Below are 21,500 nucleotides of genomic sequence, written 5' to 3'. Positions count from 1 at the left end.
ACACACACACTCTTGCAAAATTCTTACACACACACTCGCACACTCACATACTCACACACACACTCACATACACACACATTTACACACACACACTCTCTCACTCACACACACTCTCTCACACACACACACACACACACACACACACACAGACACTCACACACTCACACTCACACACACACACACACACACACACACACAGACATACAGACACACACACATGCACACTCACACAGACACACTCACGCACACACTTTATTGCCAAGTATGTTTTCACATACAAGGAACACACACAGTATGTTTTCACATACGAGGAACACACACACACATTTACACACACACACTCATTCACACTCGCACACTTACTCACACTCGCACACTCACTCACACTCACTCACACTCACATACACACACTCACAGTTACACACTCACTCACTCACACTCGCACACACTCACACTTACACACACTCACACTCGCACACTTACTCACACTCACACTTACACACACACTCACACTCACACTTACACACACACACTCACACATTCACACTTACACACACACTCACACACACACTCACACTTACACACACACTCACACCTACACACACTTACACACACACATTTTGAATTTTCACGTTAAGTTCAGTATTTTACCAATACAATGCTATATCGCTACGAAACTTAGTATGGTTCATCAGCGACATGTTCTGAGCGCATCTGATCGGCTTGACCCCGGTATCGCTGCTTGCAGCTATATTTATTATTATTATTATTATTATTATTATTTCCTAGGAATATTATTCTGACCTTAGAGTGTCCCTAGGTATGTTATTCTGACCTTAGAGTGTCCTTAAGCATGTTATTCTGTCCCTAGAGTGTCCCTAGGTATGTTAATCTGACCTTTATGAATGTCCCTAGAGTGACCCTAAGCATGTTATTCTGAGCTTAGAGTGTCCCTAGTGTCCCTAAGCATGTTATACTGTCCCTAGAGTGTCCCCAGGTATATTATTCTGACCTTAGAGTGTCCCTAAGCATGTTATTCTGTCCCTAGAGTGTCCCCAGGTATATTATTCTGACCCTAGAGTGTCACAAGGTATGTTATTCTGACCTTAGAGTGTCCCTAGGCATGTTATTCTGACATTAGAGTGTCCCCAGGTATATTATTCTGACCCTAGAGTGTCTCAATGTATGTTATTCTGACCTTAGAGTCCATGTCCCTAGGTGGTATTATTATTATTATTATTATTATTATTATTATTATCAGACTAATTTGCTTTGTTGGTGCACATTTGTAGCCAAAAATATTTTAATGAATGAGCACTATTTTCTACTTCATTAACTAATATTAGTGACCTTTTCTCAGCATCCAGTATACAGAGCATTCAGAAACCAGTGCACTGTGCAAAATGTAGAGCCATCATGTCCTCTGTGAGCAACTCACAAACAGGCCCAATCACATCAGTAAGTGACTACAAAATCAAACTTTTAAAGAACTAATGTGTAAACAGATAAGACTTGAAGATTAATTCATTTTCTCTCTCTCTCTCTCTCTCTCTCTCTCTCTCTCTCTCTCTCTCTCTCTCTCTCTCTCTCTCTCTCTCTGTCTCTCTCTCATATTCATTCATTTTCTCTAGACATGGTCATGTGAGTTTTGCGGTAATCAGAATGCCCTCTCTCAGAGTGAGTTAAAAATGGGCCGTTCTCCTTTGTGGACCCCGCCAGGGAGAGACGTGCTCTATGTAGACGAGGAGATGGACACAGACTATGTAAACCTAGAGGACATGCTGGTAGTCTTCTGTGTGGACATTTCTGGTAGCATGAGTGTCACATCAGAGGTTACTCTTTTTTATAGTCTATAAGCTTTCTCATACGTCCATCCAATGTTTCTTGTGTCTTCTCTTCTTAGGAAACTGTTTTTTTGTCTCTTTCATCACCATTTTTGTTTGTTTCTTTCTTAATCTGTCACTCACTTAGGTGTCTCCTGGTAACAGCATGAGATCACCCACCTATGTATCACGATTGCAGGTGACCAGTGACTTTATTGCTATCCTTTCAATATAAAACTGTAAATGCTACCAGTATATCCATATATATCCAAGCATAAACTGTCTTCTTATTATTTTTGGAGAATTAAAGCTGAGGTTTAATTCTGGGGTTGGTTTTAGATTTGCCACATTTGAACTATTTGCAAATTGTTGATGCTTGCTTGGGTGATGTTGTTGTAAAGTGGGTAGTGTTGTAATCTCACAACTCTGGGGTGCCCAGTTTGATCCTGAGTTCAGTTATGTTTTCAGGTTCACACGATTTTCTGTGTCCTCAGGGTTCCTCTGGGTTGTCTGTTGCCACCCACCTTCAAAAACATGCAAGCAAGTGTTTTGGCAACAAAAATTTGCCCCTGTTTGTTTGAATGTGTGTATAATGGTCATCAATTGACTCTTTATGTTGTACTCATCTCTTGTGCCCTGTGATCCTGTGATAAGCTTCTGGCCCATTGTGACCTTGAGCAGGTTACTGAAGATGAAGGAATGGACAATTGACCATTTGTTTATTGTTTTTATAGGGTGTCCAAGAGGCGCTACAGTTGGCACTGTCCTCACTGCATAAATCATCACCACACCGTCGGGTAGCACTTGTCACTTTTAACGATGAGGTAAAGAAACAAATGAGAGAGAGAGAGAGAGAGAGAGAGAGAGAGAGAGAGAAATACTTCTGCATCATCTGTACTACCACACATCATAATATAATAACCTATTTGCCAGTCCTCATCTGGACTATTCCTTACCTCCTAACCCCATTCCATAGCACATAACATTTATTAACTACTCTGATATATACACCAGTATACCCTATTTCTTATCAGATCAATGTCATCAATGTTAACATAAGTGTAGTAGAAATCCCTGCAAATGTTTATCAATGAGAAGTCAGCACTGTGCGGGTTTGTGTTGTCAGGTGACAGTGTATGGGGATGGTACTGGAGTTCCTCTGTGTCTGCGGGACTGGGCTTTAGTAGACTATGATCATGTGAGAGAGCAAGGAGAAAAGTACACCACACCACACTGCATTGCTGAGACCCACCAGTGCCTCACACAAAGAATCAAAGAGTGAGTAGATGTCTATACATTTGTCATTGAGATATCGAGTTTTACTCATTCACCTTCTTACTCTTTCTACACCTGTCTCTCTCAGCCCATCAGAATGGTGTTATGCTTTAATGCATGTCAGAAATGATCTTTTAGCACATAATTAAAAAGAGAAACTAAAGAGAAGTTACATGTCTATCATTAATTCATTGGTTGTTGATGGAAAAATGATTGACAACAAAAAGAAAACTTTGTCCTGTTACTGAATAATGGTGCGTATCTACCATTACTTTGTGTGTGTGTGTGTATGTGTGTGTGTGTGTGTGTTAGTATGCAGTGTGTCAGTTAGCTCTCCTCAGTCTATAGCAATGAGGAGAAAAACACTTGAACAGACCTTTGATCAGCTGGCATGAGTAGATGTTCTGATAAATTTTAACATTTATTAAAATACCTTGTCATGTTATCAAACTATTAGGGTCAGGTTACTTGTGATGGTTGCAGCTCTGTTGGCATATGAAAGCCTCTGATGCCTGGCTAGATGTGATTTGATTTCAGAATGTCTTTTATTTACAGATATCTTTTAGTTGTTTTAACTGCTGCTGCATGTTCAGGGTTGATGATTTGAGGATTGTGTATATTGTAATTCTTTATTTTAAGAAGTACTCTCTTGAAAAAGAGTTATTCATAAAATATTTGGATAATTGTTGGCCTAGTTTTAAAAAAAAAAGGTTTCATTAAAATTATTTACGTGGTTCTACATACAGTAGAAACCTTTCTGGGTGCCTGTCTTTTTGGTGCTACATGGAAATTGTTTAATTTTTCAGCAAGATTTTTGTTTGTCAGTCTGCGGGGGAGGAAGTTGGTTGTACAGAAATATGGTTTCTGTTTCTTTTTCACTACTATGGTACTATAAATCCTCGCACCTTCTAATTTCTTGTCTGCTATACTCTATTGCTATTTTATATATATATATATATAAAACTGTTAGAACACCAGGGAACAAATGTCCTTGACACCATGTGCAATCAATACATAACAGAGGAGTTCAAATAAATGCATGTACAGCCACCAGCAGTGTCCTTAACTGTGAGAATGAGGGATGATTGCTTGTTTCCTGCATATTGACATGATCAGTCATTGTGAGATTCATGTTGTTGACATGTTATACTGTGGTCACTTCTGTCTACTTCTCTATCCACCTTTTTAAAAAAAAATATCTGGGTTATTTTGTGTTATTCCAGATTGAGGGAGCATGGAGCCACAGCACTAGGTCCTGCAGCACTCATCTCTGTTGCTATGGCCTCTCAGTTTGCAGGTTCAAAGGCGAGCTTTTAGTTTGTACTAATATTAACAATAATTTTGTGATATTAAAGGAAAAAATACTACCAAAAATTTCACTTAGGCCATATGTAGTCTGTGAAGCAAAGCATGTTTGGTATCTGAATTTAACTTCCTTTTGTATTACTTTGACAAAGAAAGACTCAGATAGTCTCAAAACTTATTTGTCTGTAAGTTATGTTACTGAAACAATGTGCCTTCTCAGGATTGTGATGAATTAAGAGTGCAATTTGCACAATGCTAAACTGATAATTAAACTTTCATTCTTCTTAGCATTGTAAACATTTCTTGGCTCATTGTCTAAATATGCTTTTTAATCTCCATTTTATTTCAAGTTGAACTATCTTTAATTTTTTATTCTTTCTTTATGTCATGTTCTATATATTTGCTTGTAGGTCATAATTTGCACAGATGGACGGGCCAACATCGGCCTGGGCCAGTTAGAACAAGAATGTGCAGATTCAGTATATTTCTACAACCAGTTAGCCAGTCAAGCAGCAGAAAGAGGGTGAGTCACAAACCTCTTCTGTAATCAGAATTTCCGATTATTAGGTACAAGTATAAATGTGCTAAAATTGGCCCAGCCAGTGCATTTAAATTTTTTTTTTTTAAATTATAAATATTAATAGTAGTCTAGACATTAACTAAATGTGGTTTTCACTGTGGTTTTCTGCAGAGTGATTGTGTCAGTGATGACATTTGAGGAAGAGGATTGCAGCCTTGCTGAAGTGGGAAAATTAGCTGACCACACAGGAGGCAGGGTGAGTGAGCAAAACACCACATATAGCACATGCCATTTATAAATATCCTCTGTATCTAATTTTAAAATTTCCATCAATCAAAAAATCATAAGTGAGTGCTGGTGTGCATAATATTCATTCATTTATTTATTTATTTATTTTTTATGAATGAGGTTTTATACAACAATTAAATGATTTATGTTACTAAATATAATCACCTCCGTTAGTGGACCAGAACTAATTGTTGCATAAATTCCTATATCACAATATTACACTATAATCTAAATATAAAAATAAATGGATTACCAATAATGTTTTATTTTATTTATTCACCAAAAGTTGTGAATTTTACATACGGTAGTGAGTAGGAGACAATTGAGAAGGAGACAATTATTTTGGAAATGAAAAAGTAATAATTGTGAAGCATGAGCCTGGTGTTTGTTTGACTGACCTTTCACGGTTTTATAACCAGACTGCATCTACAATCTGCACCATTTTCAAGAAGAAGGATGAAATAAAGGCTGTAGATACAGTGAAAGGGTTCACGAAAATCATTGCTATTGTATTTCAGGTGCATTAGGGACAAAAAACTTACTTACAATTGTAAATAATTTTTTTAAATGAATATTTTTACATTATTTCCTATGGGAAATATTTCCCTATGGGAAATTATTCCAATTTGTTCAATACGAACAAATTGCATGACGAACAGACTCTTGGAACAAATTAAATCCATAAACTGAGGTTCTGTATTTAACTACTGCTGCTTTAAACTATAACTGACATTTCCTAAGTACAACCTTTTGATTATTGTTAAGGTTCTTCAAACAGGATATAAATCAGGACAGTGCATCTTACAGTTGCATATGTGCACTATTTTCTGTCTCCAGATCAACAGAGTCAACATTTGTACAGTTGGATCAGAAATCCAGACTGCACTGGCTGACAATGTCTTAGCCACTAATGTTGAAGCCACCCTGCTTGCACCTAAGGGCGTGTGAGTATCAGTTCATTCTATAAGGATCTTCTAATTTGCAAGTTGGATCAAACACTTTATTTGTGTTTTGATAAGAAAGAATTCTAATAAGCCTGGATACAACACATTATATCTGACTATTCATGAAATTAGCAGTTGTTAAGGGTGAGGAATTGAAACTTAAACTAACCTGCATTCAAGATGATGATTATTTTTACTTAATAATCGAATAATAGTAGAGTTTTCTATACTGTATTTTTTCTGTTTCTGGTACACTTTCTATAGGGCGCTTCCACCTGAATTAATCATTTTTTGGTCTTGCAGGTATTACCCTTTTGAGGAGGACAACCATAGGCTGGTTAGAGAGATTGGAAATGTTACAAGTGAAGTGGAGATCACTTTCCAGTTTGCTGTCAAACCAGACAGAGTTGAGGGTAAGTGAAGAGAAAATTCACAAAAGATTTCACAGAATGCTTAAAAAGTTGGATTGCCATCCTATAAACTGGTTATTTCAAATTGTATTTATTTGTTTGTTTGCTTGTTTTACTTTTTACAGCAATCTAGCAGATTTGTTTACTCTTGTCATAAATTTGACTTTGTTTGCTCTTGTCATAAATTTTACTTATATTTAATTAATTTTCACTTCATTAAGCCTTGCTGGAGTATAAAATAAAATATGAAATGCACCTATGTTTGCAGGTTTTCAGAGAAGAGACAGAGTTCCTTTCCAGCTTCAGCTGTCTTTTAAAACTCGAGATTTAAAAAAAGTCACCAGAGTCATCACTCAGCAGAAGCGTGTGACCACCAGCAGGTAGCTCTGCATACAAACATGCACAAAAAATTGTGAAAATTGAATCCAGTTTAGCAAGAATTCACATAGTTTCTTTATCTATAGCTGGGTGTGGGCAGGGAGCCTGAACATGGCTGTTTTGGGTGTTCACTGTGCCCAGCTATGTGCCCGCCTCACCATGGAGGGCAGGATCCAGGAAGCTCAAAGTCAACTCAAAGCCCAGCAGGACCTCCTCAGAGACATCAGGTATGTTTGTGTGGCGGGTTGTGCTGAAATGGCGCATTTACATTTACATTTACAGCATTTGCCAGACTCCATTATCCATAGTGACGTACAAAAGTGCTTACAGTAAGTCTCTTTCATTGGATACATTAACTCTGGTTCAAGAGCCTTTAAGCCTGTGCTTAATACTAATAAACAAATTTTATTGCAGTCTTAAATTTTAATTGGTATCACTGTATGTATAAGTTAGTGTGTTTTAACTTGATTGTACACTTTTAACCCTTATTTAATGTGTCAAACAGTGAACAGAAGCCAAGTCCTAAAGAAGAGAGTATCTATGGAAATTGGATCAGTACCATGAGTATGATCTGTGAAGACCTGAACCCTGATACAAAGGTCAGAACAAAGTTCTTCTCAAACAGTTAAACATATTTATATTTTATAAGTACAAAGATTTTTATTGTTGTTCCTCTCTATAGCTTGTATGCACTTGGATGAAATGTTGTTTATCCAGGACTTTAGTGCAATATATAACTGTACATTTACATTTACAGCATTTGGCAGATGCCCTTATCCAGAGCAATGTATAAAAATGCCTTTAAGTCTCCATCATTAAATACATTACCTCTGGTTCATTAGGTTACAGACTTAAGATACCATGAGCTAAAATCACTCTTCATTTTTTTTTAATTACACACATACAACAAACTGGGAAGAAAGTGCTAGTTGAAGTGTTTCATGAGTAAGTAGGTCTTTAACCGCCGTTTGAAAATAGCCAGTGACTCAGCTGTCTGGACCCCTAGGGGAAGTTCATTCCAACACCATGGTGCCAGAACAGAAAAGAGTCTTGTTGTATATTTACCTCCTACCCTGAGAGATGGTGGGACCAGTTGAGCAGTGCTTTTAGCTTTGAGGGTGTGAGGTGCAGTGCAAGGAGTGATAAGAGCTTTGAGGTAAGAGGAAACTGGTCCATTTTTGGATTTTTAGGCAAGCATCAGTGTTTTGAATCTAAAGCATGCAGCTACTGGAAGCCAGCGGAGGGATCATAGCAGCAGGATGGCATGTGTGAACTTAGGCAGGTTGAAAACAAGTCAACTGCATTCTGCATTCTGGATCATTTGCAGAGGACGAATAGCATTCATAGGTAGACCTGTCAGCAGAGAGTTACAATAGTCCAGTCTTGAGATGACAAGAGACTGAACAAGTACCTGAGCAGCCTGTGTGGACAAAAATGGAAAAGGACAGTTGAGTGTCCATGGTTACCCCAAGGTTGCAAGCTGTGACTGAAGGGGAGATCAGATCATTATGAAGGGGTATTGCAAGATCATGACCAGGGAATGAATCATCTAGGATGATCAGCAGTTCAGTTTTGCTACGATTGAGCTTCAACTGACAATCATCCACAATGATATGTCTGCCAGACATGCTGAGATCCGAACAGAGGCTGTGGTATCTGAGTGACGTGAAGTGACGAAAGTGACGTGACATACGGCTAAGTATGGTAACCCATACTCAGAATTTGTTCTCTGCGTTTAACCCATCCAAAGTGCGCACACACAGCAGTGAACACACACACCGTGAACACACACCCGGAGCAGTGGGCAGCCATTTATGCTGCGGCGCCCGGGGAGCGGTGGGGGGTGGGGGGTCTTTGCCTTGCTCAAGGGCACCTCAGTCGTGGCCGGCCAGAGACTTGAACCCACAACCTTAGGGTTAGGAGTCAGACTCTCTAACCATTAGGCCACGACTTCCCTTATTGAGGGTGGGAAAGAGAAGATAAGTTGTGTATCATCGGTATAGCAGTTGTAAAAGAACCTGTGTGAGGAAATAACTTTACCAAGAGAGTGAGTATTCAGGAAGAAAAGAAGAGGACCATGTATTAAGCCCTGTGGGACACCAGTGGAGAGTCTGCTTGGAGCAGCTGTAGAACTGCTAGAACTGGTCTAGCAGCATGTAGTTTCTCAGAGACATCCAAAAGGGTTGTCTCTGTTGAATGTGCTGCTGTAAAGCCAGACTGGTTGGGATCCTGGAGGTTGATTATATACAACGCGTTCAAGAATTTTTAAAAGAAAAGAGAGAAGTGATACCTGTAGTCTGTAGTTACTGATGTCTAATGGATCCAGAGCAGGTTTCTTCAGGATGGGAATAACCCTTGCTCTCTTGAAGGTAGTTGGTACATGACAGGTTGTTATGGATCCATTGATAATAGTGGTAATGAAGGGCAGAAGGTCTTGAGAGATGTTCTGGAGCATAGTGGAAGTGAGTGGATTCAAAAGGCAGGTGGTAGGTTTGCAAGACCCCATGAGTTGTAAAATCTCTTCTGCTGCTATGGTTGAGAAATGCGGCAACGAAGGGGAGTAGGGTAATCCTGACTGAAATGTAGGTGCAGTCAGGGCAGATGCGAAGGTCCTGCAGATTTTCTCAATCTTCTCATGGTAAAAAGAAACAAAGTCTTCTGCAGTCAAGGAACGATGAAGCAGGTGGAGCTGGGGGGTTGAGTAGAGAAGAGATGATGTTGTGGCGTTTATGAGGGTCTTGTGCGAAGCTTTAGGATTTTCCTTGTAGAAGGAGGTCTTGGCCATGCGTGTAAGATAAAAGTCTGCAAATCTGCATCAAGTTGTGATTTCTTACACTTTCTCACAAGACTACATAAAGTGCAAACTATTCAGTAGTGTAGCTCAAGTGTGCATGCGTAAGTGTATAAGCAGCTTGATCAATCATTATTTTAACAAATCATCCAACAACCTTTTTAAATGTCATTTTACTACTGAACTTAAATTCAAATAAATAAAAAAAAAATCCATTAATTCGTGTCTTTGATTTCCACTGTGACACCAGATGTTTGTCTGTGTTGATATGCTCATGCACAGGAGATGAAAATCTTTTGGTGCATTGCTATCAGGTCATGGGATGTGGTTGCTCAGTGGTTAAGGTGTTAGACTACTGGTCAGAAGGTCATGGTTTTGAACCCCAGGTCCACCATGCTGCCATTGCTGGGCAATTGCTCAATTAAATTAATTGAAATCACTCTAGATAAGGGTGTCTGCTAAATGCCATAAATGTCATGGTGGTGGTGATAGTGAAATTTCCCCTTCTTTACTTTCTTCAGGCCAACAGAAGCAGCACCACCATTTGTGCCACACAAAGACTTTCCACCGTATGTTCTGGAAGGTTAAGTACTTCTCTCTCTATCTTTCTTTCATGCTCACTGCTGTTTGGCTCAGCAGATTTTCTTTTTTGCAGGGTTTGTCAGATGAGGCAGCAGAAGTGGTGTATCAGATGAAGAGGGTGACAAGTGTGGGCCAGAGGCAGGAGAAAGCAGCTATATTAGAAAGTTGAAAAGAAGGTGGATTTATTGTCAGAACAGTAGTAAGTAACATGATTAACAACAGACCAGAAAACAGTCTGATGTCTTTGTGTATCAATAATGGAATATTTTATCTTGTATACTGCAAGAGGTGGCAATCTCTGTTAAGACCATTTACTAAATTATGGAGACTACATACAACCATATATATATATCTATAGGTCCTAATTGAATGCATTGTTTTAATGTATTTATTATTATTATTATTATTATTATTATTATTAGTAGTAGTAGTAGTAGTAGTAGTAGTAGTGTATACAATGTTTTTCTCGTTACACTGTTTGGACTAGGACATAATTCAGACATTGCCTCATTGTCTCATTCTTTTATTAATGAGATCGTTAAAAGGTCTGTCAGTTTTGGGCAAAATTTGGGCTTTCAAAGCAGTTAGTATTTCATTAAGAAATGTTCCTTTTAATTCTTAAAAAAAGTCAGATTTCAATAAATATTCATTCACTGACTGATCTGGATTTTGCTGCAGGGGACTAATAATGAATGTAAAATGATACAAAAATTATTTGTGTATATAAAATACTTTAATAAACTATTTTGATTATCTGGCTTCAAAAACCTCAGATTTTCAGTGTGTCAAAGCTTTTAAAAGCTAATTAGATTTAAGAACATGGAATCTATCCTTGTTACATGGATCTGTCTATCCATGTTATATGGTTGGGGGGGGGGGGCAGTCGGCGCTTCTTTGTGAGATAGACCACAGACTCTGTACTACATTTAACAATTATTTATTTAACACTAAATATAAAATTTAAATAACACATAATAATAAATGAGTGCAAAACAACATTCAAAATTTTGCGGACACGCATTTTATCAACTGGCTAGTTATCCTCCAGACAGTGACGGACCACGTCTGTCTCTCATTTCGGCCGTGTGGCGCGCGTGCCCGCTCGCAGTGTGAAGCGCGTCCGCGCTATTCTCCGAGATGCACTTGACGGCCTTTTGTGCAGCGGAATTTTTTTTGGGCGACTTAGTTAAGGCGGTAGGGTTTCCCAGCTTAGGCGGGCCGCAACGTGCTGCGGGAAACCATGTGGTATATGAATAAACCAAGCCAAAGGAAGGCGTCCAGTAACGATTACTGTTTCGTGTATTATGTGCAATGCTACTTGCTAAGTTCTGAGTGGGGATGAAGTACATTTGAAATTTGAATCTAATCTTGGGAATGGAGCCATTGTTTATATTCCTACTACCAGGCCATGTGTCCTTCTAACTATGCACGCACACAAAACCGCTAATACACGAATGTATTCACAACCTGAGCAGCTACAATATTTGTTTTGTGTGTATGTGAAAGTGGAATGCTGGTCATAATTCTTCCAGAATGTTTTTGACTGCAGGAAAGTCTGCAACACTGCAACCATCTTCTTTTCTTGCTGATTTTCCCATATGTCTTCTCTGCTTGTGCCTCCATGGTTTATAAGCAGAATTAGTCCAAAGGACAGGAAGAATGCTTCCTCAGTCAACCAGCAGTCAAACTATACAATATAAGAGCTATTGGTATATTAATGTTTTCGATACATCTTGGATTTATCTTTTTATTAAAGAAATAATTCAAAAAATACAATACAATGGTTTTGATAATTAACTGTCTTCCCAGGTGACTTCTCATTGGTGGTCTAAATAGAGATGAAAGCAGCAGCCTGAATGAGGAAAAAACAAACACACACATTTACACACTAATGCTTTGCATCACATACAGTAGCATAATCTCAAACCTATCACCTTATAAACAGTTTGTTTTGGTGCCATGGTGGTCACACTATGACATTTGGATACCACTTACAGAGATGTTCTCACTTCCAATGCAATCAATCTCTACTTGCACTACTTAGACTAGATTTTAACAAAGATCATATCAGAACATTTCTGAGATATTCAGGCTCAGTACATCATATATGTATTTACTGAAATGGACAAGCAGTGACTAAAAAACACTGACAAAATTGTAACTGTGTTCATGTTAAAGCAGGTGCAAAGAACAGGATTAATCCTAGAGGTTGCTTAGTAAATAGTATAGATTCACTAGCTGACTGATTGCACATGCTTTTTTACACTTCAAACAATTTATGGTTAGGTTATGGTTTTAGTGTTTTTTTTATTACCTTGCACTTTTGTAAAAAAAAAAAAAAAAAAATCAATCTTAAAGTCAAAATAAAAATTGTATCAAGGTGCATCACTGCCGTTTGGTAAAACAACTACAATCATCAGTGCATTTTAGGAGCACGCGTTAGTGTTTAGATGAAATATGGCCTTGAATTTTCCATTTAAAAATGAAGCACAGAATATGGCCTTGAACTATCAGAGTTAAGTGATAAACCTGGTAATGGATACAGAGATTTTGGTCCTTATAGTACATACTGTACACTGTGGCATATATTACACCAAGTCTATTATTAGCACAGGTGGTGTTCTTGATAGGGTATCGTCTATCTGACTTAACTGCATAATAATACTTTCTGTATAATCTGACCTGCATTTCATCTTCCACTATGAAAAAAAGTATCAAGGTTCATGTAACTTTTCCTGGGCTCCGGATCATCAGCTGATTGCCAGTTTGGATCCTGACCAGTGCAACGGACATGGCTGACTGAAGAGTCCTGGACAATAAGTGGTAAAATACTGTGTTACAGCACACATTACGGTTTTACATTTACGTTCCTATCAATCCTTATTGTAGCTACATAGTCTAAAATAATTGCAATGACAATTCCTTTTGATTAGTATGTAAACTAAAAAAAATTTCTCAGCTCTCACAGGATCAAAGCCACAATGAGTGTAGGAGGCAACTTCTTGTTGGGAGCAGCGCCTGTTTGAATCCAAGGAGACTGGCATATAGCACTGATACTCTGCAACAAAACAAACACAAAACAGTGACTTCTGACAAATGTTAAGGGTCCATTAAATCAACAGAAATCATGTGCATGAAGCACGACAAATAACACTTACTATTAAACATAAGGTTAAACACCATATATGAAGAATTTTACATACAAAACTAAATGCACTGCCGTGTGCAATAATCACTTGCATTTTGATAACAAGCAGTATATGCAAGGCATTGTGGGACTTGCTGGTTATAGTGCCTGCTTGGGGAACTAAAGACATAAAGGAAAGCCATGTTCTGAAAATGTTAATATTCATAACTAAATATTATAAATAAATGTATAAATTTGTTACTGTAATTTTTACATTCTTTGTGCTTTATACTACACTCATTATTAGAGACTAGACAGATGAGGCAAGCACAATTTGTGTACAATATATAATAGAATTATATTGACTGATAATATAATATATGTCATCGTAATTTATATTTCCTAGAAATCTATATTTTGGGGAAAAAGTTGGATAGATAAAGTGATAAAAATAGAGGTTAGACAAATATTTGTAACCTATTAATACTCAACACTGAAATTGTGAAACACTGGACTGGGCTACATCAAATATTGCATGCAAGCATATGTCATACTAATGCCCAATACTATTGTATTTGCTACAGCAGCATGCAACTGGGCTGCTTATTAGTCTTAGGGTAATTAAACTATTAACTATTCATTACCTGGTGCATCAGGTCTGCATTGTGAGTAATGAGGTAAGAAGGCACCTAAATTCCAATCAGGCACTGCACAACGTAAGCCCTGTTGCATTCGAATGGATGGATGTGCCCACGGAAAATCTGTCTGGAAGTGACAGAACTCAGGGCGTGGATCACCATGAGCTGTTACAAATGCCTGGGAGGTTTGGGGTGTTGTGTCAGACCACTTCCCCTGCTGAGAGTACAGGTGATAAGGAGTTCCTTGATGCTCAACAAAATCTGTGCCTGAACAGATAGAGACAAATCATACATAAATATATTTTTCTTTTATATAAATAAAAGAATGAATTATAGTTTGTCCTGCCCATATACTGACCAACCACAGCAGAGTTCTCAGGTGAATTCCGCATAGGATAATGGGAACGTCTTGACTGGTCCGACACTTCTGGCCCAGCGGCAAGCTTGGCCTTGTTGGAAGGCGTCAGTCGCTTTAGCTTCACCAGAAGCTCTGGGTTAGCCCGTTTGAAGTTGGGGTTGGAAAAGTGATGCATGGTGCTGACTTGCTTCCCTGAGACCTCATAGGCTGGTTGCACTTTTCTGAAGCCGTACAGGTTTAGCTGACGAACAAAACTAATGAAGTCTTTCGTTTCGAAGTACTTGTTCATCCGCTTGTTGGATGTAGATAGCACTTCAGCTTTGAAGGCCTCCTGACAGATCAGTATTCCTTCCCCACTGTCATCCCAGCAGATTGAGCAAATCTGAGGATCATTCACCAAATGCCACAACTTTCTGGGAAAGTTTCTGCGGTTGATCCGGACGGAGAGAAGTATTTCATTGACTTCCATGCCACCTAAATGATTTGTAATCAACAGATAAGAGCTCAGTGTTATTGAACTATACATGTTTATCCATCTAGACAATTGCTAACTAGATTGTGACAATTTATCTCTAGCACTAACTAGTTAACAAGGCAGCTATCTAACACAATCATCCATCTTTTTTATCAAATGATCGGATAAATAAATTAATAAGTAAATAAATAAATAATGATTAAGGAGTCAAAAAATGACCATCAACAACAAGCTAGCAACAGCTGTGCAGAGTTGGCTGGACTCATGAGTGAAAAAGAAATAAAACAATTTAAAAATGGTCTGTACGAATAGCCTACATGACTTACACGATCAGATTATTTCTGATATACGACTAGATCATATACAAATATCTGGAATCTCAGCTCCTTCTGGAGAATCCTCATTTTCATCCATGATCAGAAGTATTTAAACTATTTGTAAAAACTTAAGCATGCTTGGACCTTGAGTGTTAAAATTCAAAACTAAAGCAGACGTCTGGTTATTCTAGAACGTTCTTGGAAAACACATGAATATACAATAAGTGCGGGCTTGGATCTATCCAACCAGAGTAAAACAAGTGACTGCGACTTCATTCAATCACAAAATAAAATCCTGCTGTTTAATAAATTGTAGGTCAACGTAAAAAAGATGCTATTTGAGAATATTTTGTTTTGAGATTTCAGATCCCCTCCAATTAAAAAAGGCTATAAAACATTAAGGGACTACAACAGCAAGTCAATTAATGTATATCAATCCCCAAATTTAAGTTTGGAAAGGCTTCTGATCACTGGAATGGCATCATTACCACAAATCCTCAAAAAGGGAATGCAGGATTTTTGCTGGTGGCATCCACAGACAGTTCCTTACTTTTTATCTGTTACACGAGGAGAACTAAACAGGGACGCAGAAGGTCAACAACAAAGCAGCAGAAATGCTATCTGCTCTTAGGTGTGAGGAGGAACAGGAGGAGCACTGCCAGAGTCCAACAACAGGATACTGGTGTGCAAGATTCTCATCAAACTGTCAAATTAAACTTTTTACTTTATGATTTTGTGATTAGTGCAGTATTAAGTAAAGATTTTCAACTTGTAAATTTGGTTTATCAAGATCACACACTGGATCTTGATAAACCAAGAATTTAAGAATTAAGAATCATTTCTTCAAACCAAGAATCATTTAAGAATTAAGAATTAAGAATTAAGAGATAAGAATTAAAGTTTGAGGGTTCTTTAAGTTAAATCCTGCGTTAATGTGAGCGCGCTTCCTATTGGCTACTCTATTGGTGGCACTATGACATGCTGAGTTGAATTATCTGCAGTAGAGCAAAAGAAAATGAGTCGCATATCTTGTAGCTCCACAATAAAAGTTAAAATATATTAAGCTCATAGCAAATTCTAGACACAGTATGAAATGGACAGACAGAGACAACTCATACATTAATGAAAAAAAGTAATAGAAGTACAGATGAATGCCAAGGCAACAAAGTTATCTAGTTGGCACTTTTTTCTCTTGGTCTGTTTCATTTATTCCATACTTGATGCAAAACTGACCTTTCCTAAATGGACGGTTTTCTGAGTACTAGAGCTAGCTCAGCTACTACAGTTGTGGGGTAGTGGGTAGTGTTTTCACAGTATAGATCCAAAGAACACTCCCCCTTGCATGCCAAAAAATAGATGGGTTATGCTAATAAATTGCACATAGTTATGAATGTATGTGATGGGCTGGCATCCCAATCAAAGCACCCAGTTTTATTTTGACAGGCTCTGGAGCCACCTTGAAACTGACCAGGGTAAAAGTAGTTACTAAAAGATAAATGAATGTATAAATGAAAGAATTAATTATAGTTTGTTCTGTCCATATACTGACCGACCACAGCAGCGTTCTCAGGTGAATTCTGCATCGGATAATTTGAACGTCTTGACTGGTCCGACACTTCTGGCCCAGCGGCAAGCTTGGCCTTGTTGGAAGGCGTCAGTCGCTTTAGCTTCACCAGAAGCTCTGGGTTATCCCGTTTGAAGTTGGGGTTGGAAAAGTGATGCATGGTGCTGACTTGCTTCCCTGAGATCTCATAGTCTGGTTGCACTTTTCTGAAGCCGTACAGGTTTAGCTGACGAACAAAACTGATGAAGTCTTTCGTTTCGAAGTACTTGTTCATCCGCTTGTTGGATGTAGATAGCACTTCAGCTTTGAAGGCCTCCTGACAGATCAGTATTCCTTCCCCACTGTCATCCCAGCAGATTGAGCAAATCTGAGGATCATTCACCAAATGCCACAACTTGCTGGGAAAGTTTCTGCGGTCGACGTCCATCCTAGCTAAATGATTTGTAATCAACAGATAAGAGCTCAGTGTTATTGAACTATAAATGTTTATCCATATAATGTTATCCATATATTGATAACTAGATTGTGACAGTTGATCTCTAGCGCTAACTAGTAAACAAGGCAGCTATCTAACACATCTATCTTCATTAATAAATGATTTGTTAAATGAATAACTAACTAACAAGAAAGAAAGAAAGAAAGAAAGAACGAAAGAAAGAAAGAAAGAAAGAAAAGTTCCCATTAACAACAGCTATCCAGAATTATCTCGCCTCCTGAGTGTAAAATAATTTAAAAGGTCTATACGAAAAGCCTATATGACTTACACGATCAGATTATTTCTGATATATGATTATATCCTACAAAAATACCTGATATTATCTCGGCTCCTTCTGGAGATTCCTCGTTTCCACCTTTGATCAGAAGTGTTTAAACTATTTGGAAACACTTAAGCACGCGCGGACCTCGAGCGTGTAAATACAAACATAAACAAGTGGAGGCGCCGTAATTCTAGAACGTTCGCGTCAAATTCGTGAATATTTAATAAGTGCGCGCATGGATCTGTCCAATCAGAGTAAAACACGCAACTGCGTCACACCAAAAAATGCAATTAAAACAATATAGCTGCAAACAGCGATACCGGGGTCAAGCCGATCAGATGCGCTCAGAACATGTCGCTGACGAACCATACCAAGTTTCGTAACGATATGGCATTCGTAAAATACTGAACTTAACGTGAAAATTGTGTGAGTGTGTGTGTAAGTGTGAGTGTGTGTGTGAGTATAAGTGTGTGTGTGAGTATGTGAGTGTGTGTGCGAGTGTGAGTAAATGGGTGTGTGTAAGTGTGAGTGTGTGTGTATGTGTTTGTGTAAATGTGTGTGTGTGTAAGTGTGTGTGTGTGTGTAAATGTGTATGTAAATGTGTGTGTGTTCCTCGTATGTGAAAACATACTTGGCAATAAAGACCTCTGATTCTGATTCTGTTGATGCAAGAATTTTGTCTCTAGGCCTTACGAGTCAGCACAGAATTCGATATTTGGACTGTTGGTAGCGCTAGAGGGTTTGAGCTAGACACACCAAAGTTGCTATAGTAACTTCTAAGACTGGCCTCTACATGTGTGCCAAATTACATAACTTTCCTACGTACGGTTCTATGGGCTGCCATTGACTTCAATGCCGGAAGAAAAAGAACACTAATAAGAACACGAAGAACAATAACAATAGGTGTCTACGCCCCTTCGGGGCTTGACCCCTAATTAAGGGAACACAACAGCAGGTCAATTAAAGTAAATCGATCCCCAAATTAAAGATACGACCCATAAGTGATTGTGAATCACCTTTACCTGCTTAAGTGAAAATGAAAATGACTACAGGTGCACTGGAAAGGCAACAACACCATAAATCCTCAAAAAGGGAATGCAGGTTATTTGCTGCTGGTATCCACAGACAGTTCAATATGTCAACTTAAACTTTTAAGAATTAAAGTTCGAGGGTTGTTTAAGTTAAATCCTGCGCTAATGTGCGCGCACTTCCTATTGGCTGCGCTAACTATATGATCTCTCCATGTGCGCCATTTTCCAGTGATGGAAAGCCGAACTTCTGTGCTGCATATGGTTGTTCAAACGAAATAATAATAATGATAATAATAATAATAATTAAAGCAGCATTTCCCTGGTTCAAGCGTTTAAGGCCTTTAGGGAGTTTAAGGCCTTAAAGGATTTTCAAATACACAAAGTGACCCGCAAGTTACAGAGGGTGGCACCCGCTCCTAACCTAGTGTCTCTAATACAGAAAAGCTTACCAATGTGTTGCACAATATACTGTATGTCATGTGAAATACTCACCTGTCCAGTTTTCCCCAAAATAAACAAAGTCATATCGGTACATACTTAAAGGCAATAAAGACCTTTCTGATTCTGATTCTGATTCTGATTCTGAGACTTTGCGTTACGAGTCAGCACAAAATTGGGTTTTTGGACTGTTGGTTTAGGAGCTATGAGCACAAACGCGTTGAGGGGCGCTGAAGCGCCCCAGATTGGTCGATTCCGCTGAGTTTTTGGCCCTGAGTAACTGTGACCAGTACTACCATTTGACCAAGTTTGAGCTCTCTAGGCCTTACGGTTTGGGCTGCACGATCGTTTCTAGGGTGGAATAAAAATAATAATAATAATAATAATAATAATAATAATAATAATAATGATAATTAAAGCTGCAAGCAGCATTTCCCGGGTTCAAGCGCTTAAGGCCTTTAGGGAGTTTAAGGCCTTAAAGGATTTTCACATACACAAAGTGACCCGCAAGTTACAGAGGGTGCCACAATATATGTCATGTCATGCTACATATGTCATGCTACAGAGGGTGCCACAATATATGTCATGTGAAGTACTCACCTGTCCAGTTTTCCCTAAAATAAACAGTCATATCCATAAAGCGAAGAAACACAAGCATCCAGATGCAGAACGAGTGACCCGCAAGTCACATACACAAAGTGAGCGAATTCTTAAGATTCTGATTCTGAGACTTTGCCTTACGAGTCAGCACAAAATTGTATTTTTGGACTGTTGGTGGCGCTAGAGGGCTTTTTTTTTTTAAAAAGGGCTGTTTTTAGTGATTTTTTCCGTTATAGCGCCACCAAGTGGCCAAGTGGCGGTTTTTGAACTGTGACCTCAGTTTGACCTCTTTCACATGTGTCCCAAGTTTGGTGTTGATAGCTCATTTAGTTCTTGAGTTATTGACATTTTAGTAAAACTGGCTGGACTCTGTAAAACAGACAGAGTTGAGGGTGAGTGAAGAGAAAATATTATTTCAAGTATAAACAGATTTCACAGAATGCTTAAAAAGTTGGATTGCCATCCTATAAACTGGTTATTTCAAATTGTATTTATTTGTTTGTTTGCTTGTTTTACTTTTTACAGCAATCTAGCAGATTTGTTTACTCTTGTCATAAATTTGACTTTGTTTGCTCTTGTCATAAATTTTACTTATATTTAATTAATTTTCACTTCATTAAGCCTTGCTGGAGTATAAAATAAAATATGAAATGCACCTATGTTTGCAGGTTTTCAGAGAAGAGACAGAGTTCCTTTCCAGCTTCAGCTGTCTTTTAAAACTCGAGATTTAAAAAAGTCACCAGAGTCATCACTCAGCAGAAGCGTGTGACCACTAGCAGGTAGCTCTGCATACAAACATGCACAAAAATTGTGAAAATTGAATCCAGTTTAGCAAGAATTCACATAGTTTCTTTATCTATAGCTGGGTGTGGGCAGGGAGCCTGAACATGGCTGTTTTGGGTGCTCACTGTGCCCAGCTATGTGCCCGCCTCACCATGGAGGGCAGGATCCAGGAAGCTCAAAGTCAACTCAAAGCCCAGCAGGACCTCCTCAGAGACATCAGGTATGTTTGTGTGGCGGGTTGTGCTGAAATGGCGCATTTACATTTACAGCATTTGCCAGACTCCCTTATCCATAGTGACGTACAAAAGTGCTTACAGTAAGTCTCTTTCATTGGATACATTAACTCTGGTTCACTAGGTTACATACTTAAGAGACCATGAGCCTTTAAGCCTGTGCTTAATACTAATGAACAAATTTTATTGCAGTCTTAAATTTTAATTGGTATCACTGTATGTATAAGTTAGTGTGTTTTAACTTGATTGTACACTTTTAACCCTTATTTAATGTGTCAAACAGTGAACAGAAGCCAAGTCCTAAAGAAGAGAGTATCTATGGAAATTGGATCAGTACCATGAGTATGATCTGTGAAGACCTGAACCCTGATACAAAGGTCAGAACAAAGTTCTTCTCAAACAGTTAAACATATTTATATTTTATAAGTACAAAGATTTTTATTGTTGTTCCTCTCTATAGCTTGTATGCACTTGGATGAAATGTTGTTTATCCAGGACTTTAGTGCAATATATAACTGTACATTTACATTTACAGCATTTGGCAGATGCCCTTATCCAGAGCAATGTATAAAAATGCCTTTAAGTCTCCATCATTAAATACATTACCTCTGGTTCATTAGGTTACAGACTTAAGATACCATGAGCTAAAATCACTCTTCATTTTTTTTTATTACACACATACAACAAACAGGGAAGAAAGTGCTAGTTGAATTGTATATATATATATATATATATATATATATATATATATATATATATATATATATATATATATATATATATATAGGTCCTAATTGAATGCATTGTTTTAATGTGTTTATTATTATTTATGTATTTATTTATGTATTTATTATTATTATTA

At 38.1% G+C, this 21,500-nt stretch overlaps 1 protein-coding gene and 1 long non-coding RNA gene across 3 annotated transcripts in view; both read left to right on the top strand.

The window, feature by feature from the left end:
• The window catches only part of si:dkey-9k7.3 (circularly permutated Ras protein 1), a 17,598-nt gene extending 6,536 nt beyond the window's left edge, over nt 1–11,062 (top strand). The window contains exons 6-20 of one of the 2 annotated variants that reach the window (XM_060874593.1): nt 1,361–1,458; nt 1,632–1,832; nt 1,972–2,022; nt 2,558–2,647; nt 2,950–3,101; nt 4,322–4,403; nt 4,814–4,926; nt 5,095–5,179; nt 6,049–6,155; nt 6,459–6,568; nt 6,834–6,945; nt 7,030–7,170; nt 7,449–7,542; nt 10,256–10,303; nt 10,390–11,060. In XM_060874593.1, the coding sequence (XP_060730576.1) occupies nt 1,361–1,458; nt 1,632–1,832; nt 1,972–2,022; nt 2,558–2,647; nt 2,950–3,101; nt 4,322–4,403; nt 4,814–4,926; nt 5,095–5,179; nt 6,049–6,155; nt 6,459–6,568; nt 6,834–6,945; nt 7,030–7,170; nt 7,449–7,542; nt 10,256–10,303; nt 10,390–10,485 (1,580 nt within the window). In that variant the 3' untranslated portion in view covers nt 10,486–11,060. Of the gene's footprint in view, nt 1–1,360; nt 1,459–1,631; nt 1,833–1,971; nt 2,023–2,557; nt 2,648–2,949; nt 3,102–4,321; nt 4,404–4,813; nt 4,927–5,094; nt 5,180–6,048; nt 6,156–6,458; nt 6,569–6,833; nt 6,946–7,029; nt 7,171–7,448; nt 7,543–10,255; nt 10,304–10,389 lie in introns of both variants that reach the window. The other variant, XM_060874594.1, reaches the window with a different exon arrangement.
• An 8,933-nt stretch (nt 11,063–19,995) lies between these two features.
• LOC132847968 (uncharacterized) lies at nt 19,996–21,191 on the top strand. The gene is made up of 4 exons (XR_009648687.1): nt 19,996–20,014; nt 20,291–20,401; nt 20,485–20,625; nt 20,922–21,191. It is a non-coding gene; the product is annotated as an uncharacterized LOC132847968 (long non-coding RNA).
• Nucleotides 21,192–21,500: the final 309 nt, after the last annotated feature.

The sequence above is a fragment of the Tachysurus vachellii genome, chromosome 7 (assembly GCF_030014155.1).
Source record: "Tachysurus vachellii isolate PV-2020 chromosome 7, HZAU_Pvac_v1, whole genome shotgun sequence".
In the NCBI taxonomy this organism is placed as follows: Eukaryota; Metazoa; Chordata; class Actinopteri; order Siluriformes; family Bagridae; genus Tachysurus; species Tachysurus vachellii.
The sequence above is the reverse complement of the archived record's forward strand: the minus strand, read 5'-3'. Positions and strand labels throughout refer to the sequence as shown.